The sequence below is a fragment of the Eptesicus fuscus genome, chromosome 5 (assembly GCF_027574615.1).
Source record: "Eptesicus fuscus isolate TK198812 chromosome 5, DD_ASM_mEF_20220401, whole genome shotgun sequence".
Taxonomy (NCBI): Eukaryota; Metazoa; Chordata; class Mammalia; order Chiroptera; family Vespertilionidae; genus Eptesicus; species Eptesicus fuscus.
In genome coordinates, this window is record NC_072477.1 from 64,829,980 (window position 1) to 64,847,909 (window position 17,930).

At 42.6% G+C, this 17,930-nt stretch overlaps 1 protein-coding gene across 3 annotated transcripts in view; it reads right to left on the minus strand.

Annotated features, from left to right (window-relative positions):
• Window positions 1-17,930, minus strand: part of CAPN3 (calpain 3) — a 43,036-nt gene that overhangs the window by 19,738 nt on the left and 5,368 nt on the right. For all 3 annotated transcript variants that reach the window (XM_008143040.3, XM_008143039.3, XM_008143038.3), the window contains exons 2-4: window positions 4,413-4,482; window positions 2,460-2,578; window positions 790-923 (exon numbers count right to left, since the gene is read on the minus strand). In XM_008143040.3, the coding sequence (XP_008141262.1) occupies window positions 790-923; window positions 2,460-2,578; window positions 4,413-4,482 (323 nt within the window). The remainder of the gene's footprint in view (window positions 1-789; window positions 924-2,459; window positions 2,579-4,412; window positions 4,483-17,930) is intronic.

Genomic DNA, 17,930 nt, shown 5'->3' on the forward strand with positions numbered 1-17,930 from the left:
GTGTCAAACTTCGCCAAAAAACTGAGCATAACTCGGGTAGTGTGTCACTTGGAGGAAAAAACATTATTTCGCGATATTTATAGTTTAAATAACATAAATGTATAATTGTTATATATAATTGTATTTAATAAACCAAAAACTAAATATTTAGTGCTGACACGCGTGTCATAGGTTCGCCATCACTGCTCTAGGCTAATGGATCGGTACTATGATTCCCTTTCTTCTCAGAGGAGAAACTGAGCTCCAGAGGCGAAGGGACTCACCCAAGGCCACCGGGAGCCAGAGCACCGGGACCGGAAACTAGCTATTCCCACTCCCCGATAGCTCTCTCTCCATCATAACCCTGAACCCTGAGGTAGGGCTTCATTAAAGCCACCCGTAGCTGGGGTGGGCCTTCCAAGTTGAGCGACAATAGGGCTTTATTAATATACTGCAAGCTCATGAGGTTGAGCCAAGCAAGACCCTGGGATCTGAGCTCCAGAAATATAATGCTTGGATCGAAGACTTGTAATGCCCCTGCAAAGACAGACACTTGCCTCCAGTTAAGGGACAGCTAAAGCTTTCCTATGCATGTCATCATTTCTGTTCTTAAACATAATCTTTTTAGTTAGAGCTGTTTCTGCCTGGACTCGATGTTCTCTGACTTTGGGTCACCGTTGAACACACACACACACACATGCACACACGCACAGATATGCGTGCCTCCTCTCTTGAGTGAGAGCTTGGCTGGGTTTCGCAGCCCACCTCCTCACTTCTAGACTTGCCTCCCATTCGAAAGTGTGGCCTTACTTCGCATAAGCCTTCTCCAGCAGAGCGCTCCAAAACTCATTTCGGTGGTTGGATTTGGTGAAAACCAGCTGATCGTTGTAGGTTGGCAGGCAGTCATCAATAACCACGTCCACCCAGTCTCCATAGCGCCAGAACTGCACAGAAGCAGCAAGCTCAGATTACCACTGGGAAATGTGTCCTGCCCAACATTCCTTAGGGGCACCGGGTTCCTCTGACCCCAAAGCAGTCCCATTTGCTCAGCTCTGCATCGTGGCGCTTGTTTATACTATTCTGGGTTTGGGATGTGAATCTTTTTCCAAGTGGACTGTGAGCTCTTTGAGGGCAGGAAGTAGTTACAAACCACTTTGTCTCTCCCACAGAGTCCAGCCCAGGACTGGGGAGAGTAGGGGCTCCACGAATATCTGAGGACTTGGAATTTTCATTCTCCAGCTCAGTAAGTCTGGGGTGGGGCCTAGGTATCCGCATCTTTAGGTATCTCAGCTGATTCTAATATGCAGCCAGGGTTGAGAGCTACTGGTTTAGATGAAGGTGATGTATTGATTTATGCATTTCTTGATGGCAAACAAAGTAGAAATTGCTGCTGAAGAAGAGAATTAACATGGAAGAAAATGTGCCCAGAACATACTTTGACCGAAGCAGGAAAATTGTCCAATTATTGCAGTTCTGGATGTTGTTCTTTTTTGAACAATTCTGTCTTAATTGAAGAAACTCAAATGTAGTTTAATTTTTTTCTAATGACATCTGCCGCCCCCGCCCCCCACTTATTGACAAGAGGGCAAAAATCTATTTGGTTTTTGGATTTATGTCCCTTTAGATATCAGACCCTTTAAATATCAGTGGGAAACTAGCAGCTCGATGGCACAGGGAAAAAACAAAATTCAGGGCCTGGCTGCCTCCCCTGGTGCCAGGACGCAGCAGGACGCTGACCCTGAACCTGAAGAGACTTTTCTGAGGCCTTTAGTCCTGAGGTGCAGGATCAGCAGATACCTCAACCAATGATTTAGGTCAATCGAGATGTTTGGAGCCTTTAGGGCCCGAGACAGATGGATGCGTCAGAACCCTGGTATCTGCTAGACCCCCACATGTAGAACTCACTCTGTTGGGGGCCAGCACCAGATTTGGCTCTATGCCAGGACAAGTTGGATCCAGAAAATGCCCAATGGCTGAATTGATTCTGGAACTCAGACTCATTTCTGGGCCACACCAGAGACCTAGACCCCAGATTAACCAGACTTTCCTCCCAGAGCCTAGGAGAGGTGAATGATGATAGCCTTGGTGTAGACCTGCCTTAAATGGAAACAAGGAAACAGAAGCCTCCGTTGTGGATGGGGCCTCCTTTAAGGATTCTCCATGCTAATATCTCAGGGGCCTGCTTGAGAAAGGCCGTGGGTAATGACAGAGCAGCCAGCCAGCTGGAGAGGCAAAAATAGACCCGGAGTCCAGCAAACAGGATGTCTTCCTGCTCTTCTGGGGCATAGCTGAAGGTGTGTGAGGGGGCGTGTGAAGGGCAGAAAGAAACAACTGCTTCCTCACAGGCTTGAGGCCTGAAGGGGCTCACGGTCCACAGCCTCGGCTGGGAGGGCAGGTGAAACCTTTCTGGAGCCACTGGAAAGACAAGGCCGGGAGACTAGTGGCGAGCGAACTGCAGCTGGCCACTCCCATGACCTCACCTGGAAGTGGAAGATCCCTGCATAGTTTTCGATGAAACTCTGATCATGGGGTATGACGCGGAAAAGCAGGTGCTCGTGGAGGGTCAGACAAGCAATGGCGGCGAGAAACCAGCAGTCCCCTGCAGGCAAACACGAGGCACAGGTCAAAGGAGGGGCCGCACCTCCCGGCCGCGCTGCTCCACTTCTCTGAAGAGCACAGTTCAAGTGGCGCTCGCTGTCCTGCCTCCAGACCTGACCTTACAGAGGTGCCAGCCAGAGAAGGAGTCCGACAGCAGTCCCTTGACAATGTGATCAATAGGGCAACTCACCCTCCCGAGTGGTTTTCCTGGAAGCTGTAGGCAATTCCTCCAACTGCAAAATTAGCTCATTTCCTTTTTGGACCTCAGTGTAAGCAGGGCAGTAGGTCATAATTGGGCCGTTCCTCAGAACACCTGTAGGAACTCCGCCCTGCCCCGTATCTTTGCAATGTGAGTCCATTTCCCCCTCTGACCTCAGTGGAGACTGAGCATCTGAGAGTTACCAGTCAAGTGGGTTTGTTGTACAGAGTTGTTAGGCAGCTGCTCTGGAACCAGTCTGTAGGGGGCGCTAAGACATTGCTGGCAATGGAATGAGATGGGGACATTTTCTTACTCCCTGAACTTCTATATGTAGTCAGAAGCGACACTTTGCTGTGTGTGTGTGTGTGTGTGTGTGTGTGTGTGAGAGAGAGAGAGAGAGAGAGAGAGAGAGAGAGAGAGAGAGAGAGAGAGGAGAGAGAGAGAGAGAGAGAGAGAGAGAGGCATGCCTGGTACGCAGGCAGTCACAGAACTGCTTCTGGGGAGGATGGGTTCCGTCCTGAAGGACACTATTTTGCTGTGTGGGATGTGACAGCGGGTTTGAGACAGCATTCCCCTCCCCGCGGTGCCCCCTGAAGCAGCCAGCCTTTCCCCTGAAACAGTGTATTGGTTAGAAGGCCCGGATTCCTAGCTTCCTGGGCCCACAGGCAGCCTTTCCTCGGGGGCAGGAACCTAGTCACCAAAACCTTCTCAGCCTCTCCTTCTGGGACCGACTTAGTCATATTCCTTTCATTTGGTCGGTGCCCCTTGCACTCAAGTTTTAAATTGTATCTGTGGATAGTTTCTCCAACTTTACTTCACAGAGCTCTCCCGCAGCTGCACCAAGGATGATAGTTCCTGAATGAGAGGCAGAGAGAGGGGGCACTCTGATGGAACAGCCATGCTAACTAGCCAGAGAGGAGATCGGATGCTCATCCACAGCGCAAATGTCTTCGTTGAAAGATTTTTAAAAATTGATTTGCAAGACAGAAAGAGAGAGGGGGGGAGAGGGAGAGAGAGAGAGAGAGAGAGAGAGAGAGAGAGAGCAGTTTATTGTTTTACTTATTTATGCATTCATTGGTTGCTCTTGTAAGTGCCCTGACCAGAGATCGAACCTGCAACCTTGGTGTATTGTGACAACACTAATCAACTGAGCTACCCGGCCGGGGCTGAAAGATTCTTTTAATATGGAGCTATTGTTCTGGGGCAATTTAAACGAGAGTTCCAGCTACAAGTGCTCTTTTTGGTAATGTGTTTTGTGTGTATATATAGATTCTATGTTCCCAAGGGCCATGCTTGATACACAGACAGGTTCAGAGCTGTCTTTTAAGGAAGATGGGAACAGTCAAAAGCAGGGCTTTGTCTTGCTGAGTGGTATGTGTGGCTGTTCGTGAGACTCTAGACGGGAGGCTGTGGAATGAGGTCTACTTCCTGTGACCCATGGCAGAGAACAAGAAATGTGGGAGGAACAGAAATTAAATGAAGCAATCATCAGCACATAAGATAATGTAAAAACCTGCTCCCAAAATTCATTAAAAATAAAAACAGATTACCGTCCCTTTATTTCCTATAAAGGGACCACACCTTTTTAACTACCCCTTGATTGTTCGGCTGGATATGACCCGAGGGACCTTCCTACCTAATTCTCCTTGACAGATGTCAGTTCTGTTGGCTCCACCAATGATAAATCGGGGATTCTCGCAAATTTCCTGTGAAACAAAAAGGAAAGAATAACAGCAGTAGTAGCTTTTAAAAAATATATGTATATCTTTATTGATTTCAGAGAGGAAAGAAGAGGGGAGAGAGAGATAGAAACATCAATGTTGAGAGAGAATCATTGATCAGCTACCTCCTGCACATCCCAGGGGGATTGAGTCCACAACCCAGGCATGTGCCCTTGACCAGAATCGAACCCAGGGCCCTTTCGTCTTTGGGCTGATGCTCTATCCACTGAGCCAAACCAGCTAGGGCTGTAGCTATTCTTTATTGAGGTCCATTATGTGGTACCAGCATTATGTGTCAGGAGTATTACACATGCTACTAATTTAAGCTTCCAAAAACATCCTGTGAATTAGATACCATCGTTCTTATTTTTCAGGTAAGGAAACCAAGGCTCAGAGATGGTAAGAAACTTGCCCAAGGACACACAGCCAGTAAGTGGTAGAAGCCGAAAGCATGCCCCCTTTTCCCTTTGTTCCACACTGCTCCCTCCTCACACGGACATGCTGTCTTATTAAGGATGCCCCTCAGAGGGCAGTGTCTTTATTGTCACATCTTTGGCAAAGGGACAAGAGAAAGTATGGCTCTTGTTTTGTTTCATTTTGTTCTATGACAGGAAAAAAGGGCTGGAGGGAAAATAAGGATCTTTCTCCCAAGATGTGGTAACAGATATTTAGAGCCAGCAAATGTCCCAGGGCCCACAGGACTTGGGAACTGAGGAGAGCAGAGAGTGAATATGGCGTGTGTCTCAAAAGCCTCCACTTCTGTTGGGGGGTGAACTCCTTTATTTAAATAAATCCAGCATGGCACCTCTGCCCCAGCAGTTATGTGTGGCCCAACAGAGGCCAACAGAAGGAGCTTTAATTTTTGTTTGGCTGTGTCTTGTGCTTTTTCTTTTTACTTTTAAAATTTTGAAATAATTTGTAGATTCTGTGTTTTGGTTTTAACACCATTCTTCACAGCTTCCCTGTGACACAGGCCTCTCTCCCTCCTTTCCCCCTCCCCGCCTTCCCTGTCCCTCTCCCTCTCAGAAAAGGCAATACAGCCAAGTAAGCTGATGCTCTCTGCACTCAGGGATCTGTCCCTCCTACTAGATGGAAAGTCCTGCTTAGACCACATCACACACACCTCCCATCTGAAACTCTTAATGCAATGGAAGGATGAACCAAAGCCAATAATCTTTAAAAGGTTACATACAGGAAGAGGGAGGGAATAAAGTTATAGGAATACAGATGGAAGTAAAACTCTGAATATAACTGTTTGAAAAAAGTTTGACTTAGGAATCATGTAAATTTTTACAGAATTAAAAGTCAAAATGTAAGAAAAGATAACTTTAAAAAGCAATCTGTAACAGTCGAAAGCAACGTGAAGCAAAAGAACCCAACTGCATATCAAGCTGATGACATGACTACACACATAAAAGGAGTGAGTTCAAGTGACTTAAAAGAAAACATTTTGGCTGTTTATCCCTTTGGGTTAGATCCTAAGGTCAAACCCAAAACCATAACAACATAAACCATAAGAAACAATAATAACATAAACCACAGGAAATGATAATATTGTTATACTTCACAACTTTGGTATGTATATTATAGGATAAAGTAAATAAGAACTTACAGTAATGAGTTAGGAACCAAGATTTGTTTTAGTGTAAAAAAATATGTACAATTATAAAATTGAATAACTTCAGTAACAATCTTGAAGTGTTAAAGTTGAATTGAATATATCTCATGATTTATTTTTGTCTCTTTAAAAAACATTTCCTATCTTTCTTCACTAAAAACAAACAAACAAAACTAGAAGCAATAACAGTCTGGAAGTAAAGAGATCATCAATATCACCATCGTGGTCTTTAAAAACCACAGAAAAAATGTAAAACTCTATATGCAGAGTGATTATTATTTAAAACCAAAGAAGAAAGAAAATGACATAGGTCACAAATGTGGAGCTACATAAAGAAAGGGAAAGCATCAGAGAAGGAATAAAGTCAGGTAAAATAAAACAGTCATCTTTTCTTATTCTTAATCTAAAGATAACTTTGTTTAAAGTAATAATAGTAACAATGTGTTGAGTAATTATAGCATATGAATAAGGTAAAAGAATGATAGTAATGTCATAAGGGAAGGAAGGGAAGGATGGAAAATTTTCTATTATAAGATACTAGACTACATATATAATGGTGTAGTGTTATTTGAAGGTTGAATTAGATTAGTTGTAAATGTATATTGGAAACTCTAACCATTAACATATTTGTAAAAAAGAACTATAATTGATATACGCAAAAGAGGCGATAAAATGGAATCGTATAGAATACTCAATTAAACCAGAGAAGGCAGGAAAGGGGAGAAACAAAGAACAATTGCCACAAATAGAAAACAGTTACAAACATGGTAGATACTAATCCAACTATATGATAATAACTTAAATGTTAATGGTTTAAACTCACCAATTAAAAGATAAAGATCATGAGAGTGGATTTAAAAAGGCCCAGCTATACGTTATATATAAAAATTTTACTTTAAAATATATTCTTAATTGATTTTAGAGAGGAAGTGAGAGGGAGTGATAGAAACATCAATGATGAGAGAGTCATTGATTGGCTGCCTCCTGCACACTCCCTACTGGGGATCAAGCCTGCAACCTGGGCATGTGCCCTTGACCGGAATCGAACCCATGACCTCTTGGTTCATAGACTGATGCTCAACCACTGAGCCACAGTGGCTGGGCTACTTTAAATACAAAGATTCAGATAGCTAGAGAGGGATATACCATGCTGACACTAATCAAAAGAAAGCTGGAATATTAATTTCAGACAAAGAAAATTTTATAACAAGAAACATTATCAGAGATAAAAGATACTACATAATGATAAACGAGTCATTTCTCTCAGAAAACATACAATTCTAAATATGGGTACACCTACCAACAGAGTGTTAAAGGACATGAGGCAAAGAGTGATACATCTGAAAGGAGAATAGATAAATCTAGTATTATCTTTGGAGACCTTGACACTCTCTTTCAGTAATTATAGATTAAGGAGGCAGAAAATCATTAAGGATATAGTTGACCTGAACAGCACTATCAATCAACTTAATCTAATTGACATTTATAGAATACTCCACTCAATAATAGTAGAATACACTTTCTTCTCAATATCCCATGGAAGAATAGACCACATTTTGGGCCATAAAACACACTTCAACAAATTTAAAAGAATAGAACTCATACTAAGTATATTTTCAGACCACAGCAGAATGAAACTAGAAATCAATAAGAAAACTGGAAACCTCAAGATGTTTACAAAGTAAATAACACATCTAAACAACACATGGGTCAAAGAAGAAGTTTCAAGAAATCCCTTTGTCTATCAACCGAGAGAGACGATGGCAATGATACCCCAGAAATGATGAGCACACTATCACTCTGCTCTTGGTTTCTAATACTTTTCCAATAAAAGGTACCAGGGCTCCATGGGGAAATGGTTGATTCTAGGGGTGTGGCAGGAAAAAATAAATTGTGCCTGGAGCATCTTATAGCATCAGAAAGTAAGAAAGCACTCAAAGAGATAAATAACCCTCACTGACATATGAAAACATGCTCAAAGTCACTAATCACCCGAGAGATGCAAATCAAAATGACAATGAGGTGCCATCTCACACCTGTCAGAATGGCTATCACCAACAAATCAACAAACTGACAAGTGCTGGAGAGGATGCGGAGAAAAAGGAACCCTCATGCACTGCTGGTGGGAATGCAGACTGGTGCAGCCACTGTGGAGAACAGTATGGAGTTTCCTCAAAAAACTAAAAATGGAACTCCCATTTGACCCAGTAATCACACTTCTAGGAATATAGCCCAAGAAACTAGAAACACCAATCAAAAAGGACATATGCACCTCTATGTTCATAGCAGCACAATTTACCATAGCTAAGATTTGGAACCAGCCTAAGTGCCCATCAGCAGATGAGTGGATTAAAAAAACTGGTACATCTACACAATGGAATACTAAGCTGCTGTAAAAAAGAAGGAATTCTTAACATTTGCAACAGCATGGATGGAACTGGAGAGCATTATGCTAAGTGAAATAAGCCAGTCAGAGAAAGATAAATATCACATGATCTCACTCATCTGTGGAACATAATGAACAACATAAACTGATGAACAAAAACAGATCCAGAGACAGAGAAGCATCGATCAGACCGTCAAACCTCAGAGGGAAAGTAGGGGAGGGTGGGGGTAAGGGGGAGAGATCAACCAAAGGACTGTATGCATGCATATAAGCCTAACCAATGGACACAGACAGTCAACAGGGGGGGGCAAGGGCATAAGTGGGGGGTTGTGGGGGGCAATGGGGAGATAAGGACACATATGTAATACCTTAATAAAGAAAAAATAATAGTCCTCACAGCAATAAGGATATGTCAAAGGGATAGGAGTCAACTGAAAGAACTCCCAATGGCTAAAGCTGAAATAATCAGAGCAAGAGAATAAAGCAATACTTGATTACAATACAATTACAAAATAACTATCCACGAGTCCACAATGAAATAAGTGATTGAATACATAAATAAATGGACAGAAAGTTCCCATGCAGAATTCTCAATACTTTATGTAAATAAAAGGCGGCAGAACATAACTCCCACTCCTTTAGGATGGACTTATGTTTAATGACAGTCTCCCAAAGAGTACAGTATGGAAGAGGGAAAAAAAGTAACTTCACAATAGAGAAACCCGATGACACTACTTCAGCCAGTTGTCAAGGTCAACAACGTTGACATGTCGACAGTCTATACCAGTGGTCGGCAAACTCATTAGTCAACAGAGCCAAATATCCACAGTACAATGATTGAAATTTCTTTGGAGAGCCAAATTTTTTAAACTTAAGCTTCTTCTAACGCCACTTCTTCAAAATAGACTCGCCCAGGCCGTGGTATTTTGTGGAAGAGCCACACTCAAGGGGCCAAAGAGCTGCATGTGGCCCGCGAGCCGCAGTTTGCCGACCACGGGTCTATACGATGTAATGAAAATGGCACTTTCCCTCTGTGGTCTTCCTCCCAAAACCCACCAGCCCAGCTGAATCAGGAGAAAACCAGCAGAAAAATACCAGTTGAGGGATATTACACAAAATACCTGACCGGCACTCAAAACTGTCAAGGCCATCAAAAACAAGGGAAGTCTGAGCAACTGTCCCAGCCAGCAGAGGCTAAGGAGACATTACTACTAAATGCCGTGTCAAATCCTAGGTGGAATCATGGAACGGAAAAAGGATATTAAGTAAAAACTAAGGAGATCTGAATAAAGTATAGACTTATTTCAGGTAGCAATGTAATAATTTTGGTTAATTGATTGTAGCAAATGTACCAGAGTAATATAACTGTTCTAAAATGGGAAGTTTATTTGAAAAACAACTAGTTCAAATGTTTTTCATGCACTCCAATGGGCCAGCTTGCAGACCCACTGGGGTGCACACCCCCGCCTTGCAGACCACTGATCTAGACAGTTCCTTGCCTGCTCTACATGCAGTGAACCTTTTGGGGTTATCAGAGCCTCCATGCAGGGAGAGGCTGGGGTCCTGCATATCCCCAAGTACGTTTCTCTATTCGGCGGAAACAAATGGGCTCCTCAGCTGCACAGTAAAGTGTCCTTGAGCACATGGCTTCACCCTATGAGGAGTCTGACTGGTCAGCGTGAACCTTTCTGTTTAAGACGAAGTGGCACGTCACTCCTGACCCAGCCTTACATGAGAGGTTCGAAAGGCAAGTCTCAGCCTCCTGCAGCCTCCTGTTTCCTAACTGTTCACCATCCTGCACAGATCTCTCCTTGAAACGGTGAGCCTTAGTATTCTTAACCCCACTCTCCCACCCCCAGAATACCTGCTCTTAGGAAGAGACATGATAATCAATTACATTTACCATTTCACTATACATTTAAGTCAGTGCATTAGCTCTCTTAAAGGTATTTACAGTCTCAGGGACCTATGAAATATCATCATCATCTCTAACTCAGGAACGGAACATGACGCCCATTTCAGGAGGAAGCAGGAAGGCATTGTGAGGGCACCTGGGGAGGAGAACCTGGATAAGCCACCGGCTCAGAGTGAGGATCCATGGCCTCAGGCTCTGGACCCCTTGACCTCCTGCCCGCCGGAGCTGTCTGTTGAAGCAGCGAAGCTCCCCTCCCTACCTTTGGTCTTTTCCACGCGATGGCCTTCATCTTGGTTTTCTGGCTCAGCTCCTGGGAACCCAGGGCCTGAACACCAGCTGGGAACACATGGTCTTCAAAGAGGCACTTCTGAGCCAGACACCGTTGTTGGAGAGTGACAAAATCCTGCCCCTCGAACCTGAGGGGCTGTGTGGCAGTGCCCTCTCCGCCTCTCCTGTCCCTCTCCCGGATCACACGCTCACAGAAGAATCCTGGCAGCATGTAGGGCATGGTCACGGCTCAGGGAGTGAGCTGGGCCTTCACTGCGCCCTCAGTCCAGGCCTAATCCTCTCGTGAATGGGTCGGAGACTATTGAGCCTTCCACCCTCAGCAGTGCGATGCAAATGAACGCAGCCCAGAGCGAGGCTGTGGTCAGAGTCAGCAGCTTGGGCTGGAGGCCCCTGAGCCCACAGTCAAGGGGCAACACCATGCCAGTCGGAGAGCCAGCAAGGGGAGTGAGAGAGCGAGGGACAGCCCCAGGGCAGGCCTTTCTGGGATTAGTTATTTATTTTTATATATATTTATTTATTATATATTTGTATTGATTTCAGAGAGGAAGGGAGAGGGAGAGAGAGAAACATCAATGACGACAGGGAAACATTGATTGGCTGCCCCCTGCACGCCCCCCTACTGGGGATCGAGCCCGAAACCAGGGCATGTGCCCTTGACCTGAATCGATCCCAGGACCCTTCAGTCCACAGGCCGACGCTCTACCCACTGAGCCAAACCAGCTAGGGTTGAGTTTCTTTTTAAAAAGAGAGAAAATATAGTTACAGAGGCTAACCCTGCCTCAGCAAAAGGCATTCATGCCTTTGACACTGGTGGCCAATGGGATATAGCATGAGGCCTTCGAAACATGCTGTATGCACTAATCCTATACAGGCTGCTGAATGCATAGAAGGAATCTGCCCCAAGCCATTGTCTGAGGTTAATGAAGCCTTCATTCTCCTGATGTCCCTGCCCCATTCCCCCAAAGACCTTGACTGGCCATTTAGGGACTCTAATCTGCTAGAGGGACCAAGAGGGTAGGTGACTCAACCTCAAATGAAAGTCCCCGTTAGAGTGGGCCCCAGTGGCAGTGAACAGACATCCACAGTTGCAAATTCAGGACCTATGAGGCAGAGAATGTGATGGGTGGGGAAGGAGGATAAATGTGTGTCAGAATTATATTCACAAGACAGCTCAGCCTTTTCAAAGTTTCACCAAGCATCAACGGGCAGTGCTGATGTGAGAGCCGGGAGCTGATGCGGGTGGAACCTCAGGTCTGGCAGCCTGCCCACTTGGAGGATGCTGTCTCCCTTCATCTAGTCTGTGCTTCTCAAAGTGTGGTCTTTGGACTACCAACATGAGAATCACCTGGGATGTCAGTTTAAAATGCAGATTCCGAGGGCTCATTCCAGACCCAAGGATTCAAATACTTTTGGTAGGTTTCTGAGACTTCGCAAAAAGTCAAAGACTCAAGATGGAACAGTAAGCAAGGAAAGTGGTAAACATGTGTAAACCTAAGTAAATATTGATTGTTAAACATATTGTCTAATTTTTAAGGTTGGAAAATGAAGATAGAGCTAAAATTCTGAAAAACAATGGCTTATTAGTTACGGGAGGAGTACTTAGGATTAAAGTGCTATATGGTCTTCATATTATTTATGAGGAAAATAAATTTCAGGCTTTATCAAAATAATAGGTATGTCAACAATTTAGGGCAACTATAGAAAAAACATAAATAGTCAATAACTTCCAAATTAGTAGGAAGAAAAAAAAAAGTGAGAGAAAACACTTTTAATCAATTTTTAAAAAAGCAGACATAAGGAGGAAAAAAAGAACATTAAAAAAGCAATATAAACAGAAAGGTTATGGTAGATGGTAGAAATAAATTCAAAATATATCAATACTCAGAATCAATGCAAACAGACTAAAATCTCCCATTAAAAGACCAAGGTTTTCAGACTGGATTTTTAAAAAGAGTTACAAATAGTTTATAATAAACCAAAGACATCAGAACATAGAAATGTTGGAAGTAAAAGAATAAAAAATTACATATATGTAAAGCAAAAACTTGCCCCCAAAGCTTGCATACCTACACAATATCTAACAACATTGATTTTAGAGCAAAAAAAAAAAAAAAAAAAAGAAAAGAAAAAGAAAAAAAGCACAAAAACAAACAAACAAAAAAACTATAAAACTTTCTTAGAGTTAAAAAGGGTCACTACAAATTCCTAGAAAAATAAATATTACTACTGTATCAAAAAGAAAAACAATTTCAAATGATCCCATAGTTTTTGAAGAGGTTGCATCAATAAATAAAAATATACCCTTAAGAAAATACTGGCAAAATTCTACCAAGTATTTAAGGAACATATAGTTTTTATCTTACCACAATCTATTTCACAGAATAAAAGAAGAAACATTCCCACTCATTTTATGAGGCTAGTGTAACCTTGATAACATAACAGGACAGCACAATAAAGAGAAATAAAAGGCCAGTCTCAACTATATATGCAAAAGCTTTAAAAAAACTTTCAAAACAAAATTTAGTGATGTATAAAAAAGATATACATTCTGCCTTGGCACGTTTGGCTCAGTGATTGGACATTGGCCTATGGACTGAAGGATCTCGGGTTAGATTTCTGGCAAGAGCCCGTGCCTGAGTTACAGGTTCAATCTCCAGCCCAGTCGGGGCATGGGTGGGAGGCAACCAACCAATGTGTCTCTCTCACTTCAATGTTTCTCTCTCTGCCCTCTCCTCCTCCCTCCCTTCCACTCTGTCTGAAAAATCAAAGGAAAAAATATCCTTGGGTAAAGATTAAAGAAAAAATAATAATACACTCTAAGTTTGGTTTATTCTAAGTATGCAAGGGGGTCAACATTGGAAAACTCTACTAATATAATTGTTTAAAGGAGGAAAATCACATGATTTTCTCAAGTAATGCCAAAAAAGTATTTGATGAAGTTCAACAATCCTTATTTTATTTCTTTTCCATTTATAATTTTAAAGAAATTCTTAGCAAAGCAGGAATAGAGGGGAACTTTTTAATGATAAGTTGTATCTACAAATAAATCTACAGTAAATATACTCAACAGTGAAGCATTAAGGATATCCCCTTTAAATTTGGGAACCAGATGAAGATTCTTGTTAGCTCCTTTGTTATTAAAATTATTCTGGAGGGTTTAACTAGAAAAATAACACAAGAATTGGGTTGGTGAATACAGTTGTGCATACTGTACTGGGCAACTCACCTAACTATAGAAACATAGAGGCTATAGCCCAATATCTTGGGATATGCAATCAAATTATTAGAATTATTAAGAATTTATAAGATATGAGTCAAATGAATATATGTGCTTGAGAAATCTAGTACAATTTTAAGGAAGATGCCATTTATAAAAATAACAACAACAAAAGATGCCTAGGAATAAATCTGACAAAGATATTCAAGACCTTTACAGTAAAAATAAAATAACTTGATTGAAAGATACACTAATGGAGACCTATTTAAATGGAGGGCCATCCCTTCTTCATGGATAGGAAGATTCAATATTGTCAAGATGTGCATTCCTCTACATTGATTCAATGTAATCTCAGTGAAAATCCCCACACTCGTTTTTGTGAAGCTCAACACTCTGTTTCTAAAATCTAAAGAGAAAGGCGAAGAGTCAGATATAGCTAAAACAATACTGAAGAAGAAAAACAAGTTGGGAGGACTTGCTCTACTGGATATCAAGATTTATTGGCACGAGGTGTGGCATTGGCACAAAAATAGACAAATAAACATAAATAAAACACAACAGAGTGCGGAAACAGAACCACACATTGATAGAACCTGATTCATTTAAAAGTGGTATTGCCAAACAGTGGAGGAAGGGTTGTCTTTTAAATAAATTGTGCTGGCACCTTTGAATATCCATATGGAAAACAACAGAATGTGATCCATATTTTTATATTACATGCATAACTCATTTCCAGATGGATTATAGACCCAAATATAAAGGCAGAAAAATAAAGTTTCTAAAGGATAATAAAGAAGAATGACTTTGGTTTAGGAAAAACTTTAACAGAACACATAAAGCATTAACCATAAAAGGAAAAAATAATAAATAAAGAATTCATTTAGAACTTTTAATTAAGATTTTTTTAAATTAAAAATACCTTTAAGAGAGTGAAAAGGCAATTCACAAAGTGGGAGAAGATATATAGTACATCTTACCAATAAGTGATTAGTATCAGGATATGTAAAGAATATCTACAATTTAAGTTGAAAAAGACAAACAACTCAATAGAAAAATGGACAGCTAACGAACATGGACAGCAAGATAACAAATGGTCAAGAAATACATAAGTGTATAAAAAGATGCTCTGACTTATTTATAATCAAGGAAGTGCATCTTTTCATACATTTCTTGGCTGTTTCTGTGCCTGCCTGTCCCATCGTACTGCTGTTACTTCAGTATGTTCACCATGATGTCTAGAGCTCTGTCCCAGTCATGACCTCAGGAGGAGCTGCTGTCTTTGGAATGTAATGAAAGGCCGTCCTAAAATTATTGATAGAATTGTCACTTTCACCAACACTGAAGCCTGCTCCCCGCCACCCCCAGGATGGCACTGTCAGGATTCTTTGCTGCGTAGAAAGAGGGAGGCCGGCTCTCAATTGGGCACCTCATTTTGCCTTTCAGTTACCATCATCACTATTTACTGACTCATTGTGCTGAGCATGTCATACACAAATATCTCATTCAATTCTTAAACAACTCTATGAGGGAGAAACTTTTATTTTCCTTTCACAGATGAGGAAACTGAGGCCTAGGAATGGTCAGTAACTTGCCTGAGGTTACATTGTTAAGAGGTGGAACTGGGATTTGAATCAAGTTTGTGTGACTTTTAAAGCCTGTGCACTTATCATTGTTATACTTGGTCCTATGCTAATAGTGATTGCTGCCTTACCCTGAGCGCCTGCTAGGACTTTATGGATGCTGGCTCAGAACAGCCACAAGATAAAACATCATTATCCCATCACAGAAGAGAAAAGCAACACTTAGAGAGTTACGTGACTTGCTAGTGGCAGAGCAGGGCTCCGACCAGGTTTGTTTGGTTCTAAATCCAGCGGTCTTAACCACTGCACAATGCCCCCAGTTCTTCCTCTTTATGGCTAGCCTAGGGATCCCACTTCTCTCTAAACTGTCTGACAGAAGATGACTCTCTAAAACAGATTACAAGCAGGCCTCCTGCCAAGCCGGATTCACTGGAAAGATAGATAATATCCCTGAGAGAAGAAGCTATGCAGTGACTGTGTCCTGTGCCCTAAGAACAGAGGGCTCATGCTCACAGCCTGGGTGTTTCTGTACTTCTGTTCCCCTCCTGTCATCTCACACTGGCGTGGAGTAACTTTTATTTTGTGTCAACCTAGATTTCTTCTTTCAGAATTGAGTAACAGGTCGAGCAAACTCTTGGCTGGGAAGATGCACAGGGTGGAGTGTTAATTATAGAGGCCATGGGGCACACGAAAGATGCCATGTCAGCACGGGTTGCAGGAGGTGTCCAACTTAAGAGCGCTGATGTAACGGCCAAGCACTGGGTCCTAGGAAGTTGGTGGTCAGCTATCCTCTACATTTTACCCCTTTTCTTTAACTCCATTTCAGGCTAAAAGGAACCAGGCTCCTTAAAGAAATGATTCATTCCAGGTCTGGGGCAACAACTATACAAAATGAGCCTGGGTCACCGTGTTGTGGCCAGAAAACAAAGAAGCTATTCAAGATTAATGGGGTCATGTCAATGATACAGGTCACTTACAGGCTGGGGCGGGGCTGTTCCCACTCTTCAAGGACTGGTCAATTTGAACATCAAAAAGAACAATGACTGCAATGGATTAAAATGTGTTGCCATGTTTCATACTGTTCACACTCTGAATGGAGTATTGTTTCGAGTTGTGATATTTAAGAATACAGAGCACATAGGAAATACAGGTGATTCTCTTTGTTCATAGTAGTTGCATTCTATAAAGTTGCTGTGAACGCCGACTTAGTGAATACTGAGCCGTTGCTCCTGGAGGAAACACAGGACTAGGTTCCTGGGAGTCTCTCTGATCACACATTTTCATCAACTGATAAATACACAACCTTATTTTATGTGTGTTTTTGTTTAAAGACGCCTGCTCTACTATATATCATTGATTCATTAACATTGATCTTCACAACAACCTTATGAGGTAGGTTCTTCTGTTATGATTACTCCCCATTTTTCAGATGGGGAACCTATGGCAAAGAGAAAAACACGTGACGGTGATTATAAAGCAGCAGGGCCAGGACTTGAACGTGGGTGAGAGTGGGCTCTTAGCCACTGCGCTATTCTATCTCCCGCTCACAGAGCCTGCTGCTTCCGGGGGCCAAACCCTGAGGTGTCCTTCAATGCCTGTTGTAGGCCCAATAAATGCCTCCTCGTTTCCATGCCTGAGTTTTGAACCAGCAGAGAAATAGGTATCAGTGTAGAGCAGGAGGGAGTCCAAATGGCCACATTTATTGGTGATAAATCCGATATTGGCTGCTAAGTCCCAGAATTAGACAGATTTCATTATTACGCCCTGGGGTTCTAGAGCCAGATTGTCTGAGTTCAAATCTCAACTCTACCCTTACTAACTGGGAGGTCTGCAGCAAGTTATTTATCCCTCCGAGACCCAGTTTCCTCATTTGTAAAGTGGGGACGATACTAGTACTCACCTCACAGGGTTGTTGTGAAGATTAAGTGAGTTAATATAAGGAAGCCCTTAAAGTAATTACTGTCATACGAGGAGTTCGCAATCAAGCTTGGTTGTTATCATTACTATACACCAGCAGTAGTGGCAGGTGGCCCAGGCCCTCTGCAGGGCTCCCTATGGGACCTGCCTTTGCAAAACCTGGCAGGAGGAGGAGCAGGTAGATTGCTCCCAGGAGGAAAAAGGAAGAAAAAGACTGGGCTTCCCAGGCCAGGTTCTCTTTACAAATCCATCCAGGGGAGGAGAGAGGCCAGCAGTGTTATGTGACTGAAGCCGCCCACCACACAGAACGACACACGTGATCCCCCCACACCTGTCCCCAGTGATACTGGGCAAGAATCATCAGTTTCCCAGAAGCTCTGTTCTAGAAGCCATTCTTTCCCACCCAGGGGTTTGTCATTAAGAAAATGTGGGGGGTCAGCTGCGGTTGTTGCGTTGGGTGAGGGCGCTGAGCGTACAGGGCCGTGCCATGTCCTACCAGAGCATCGTCCACC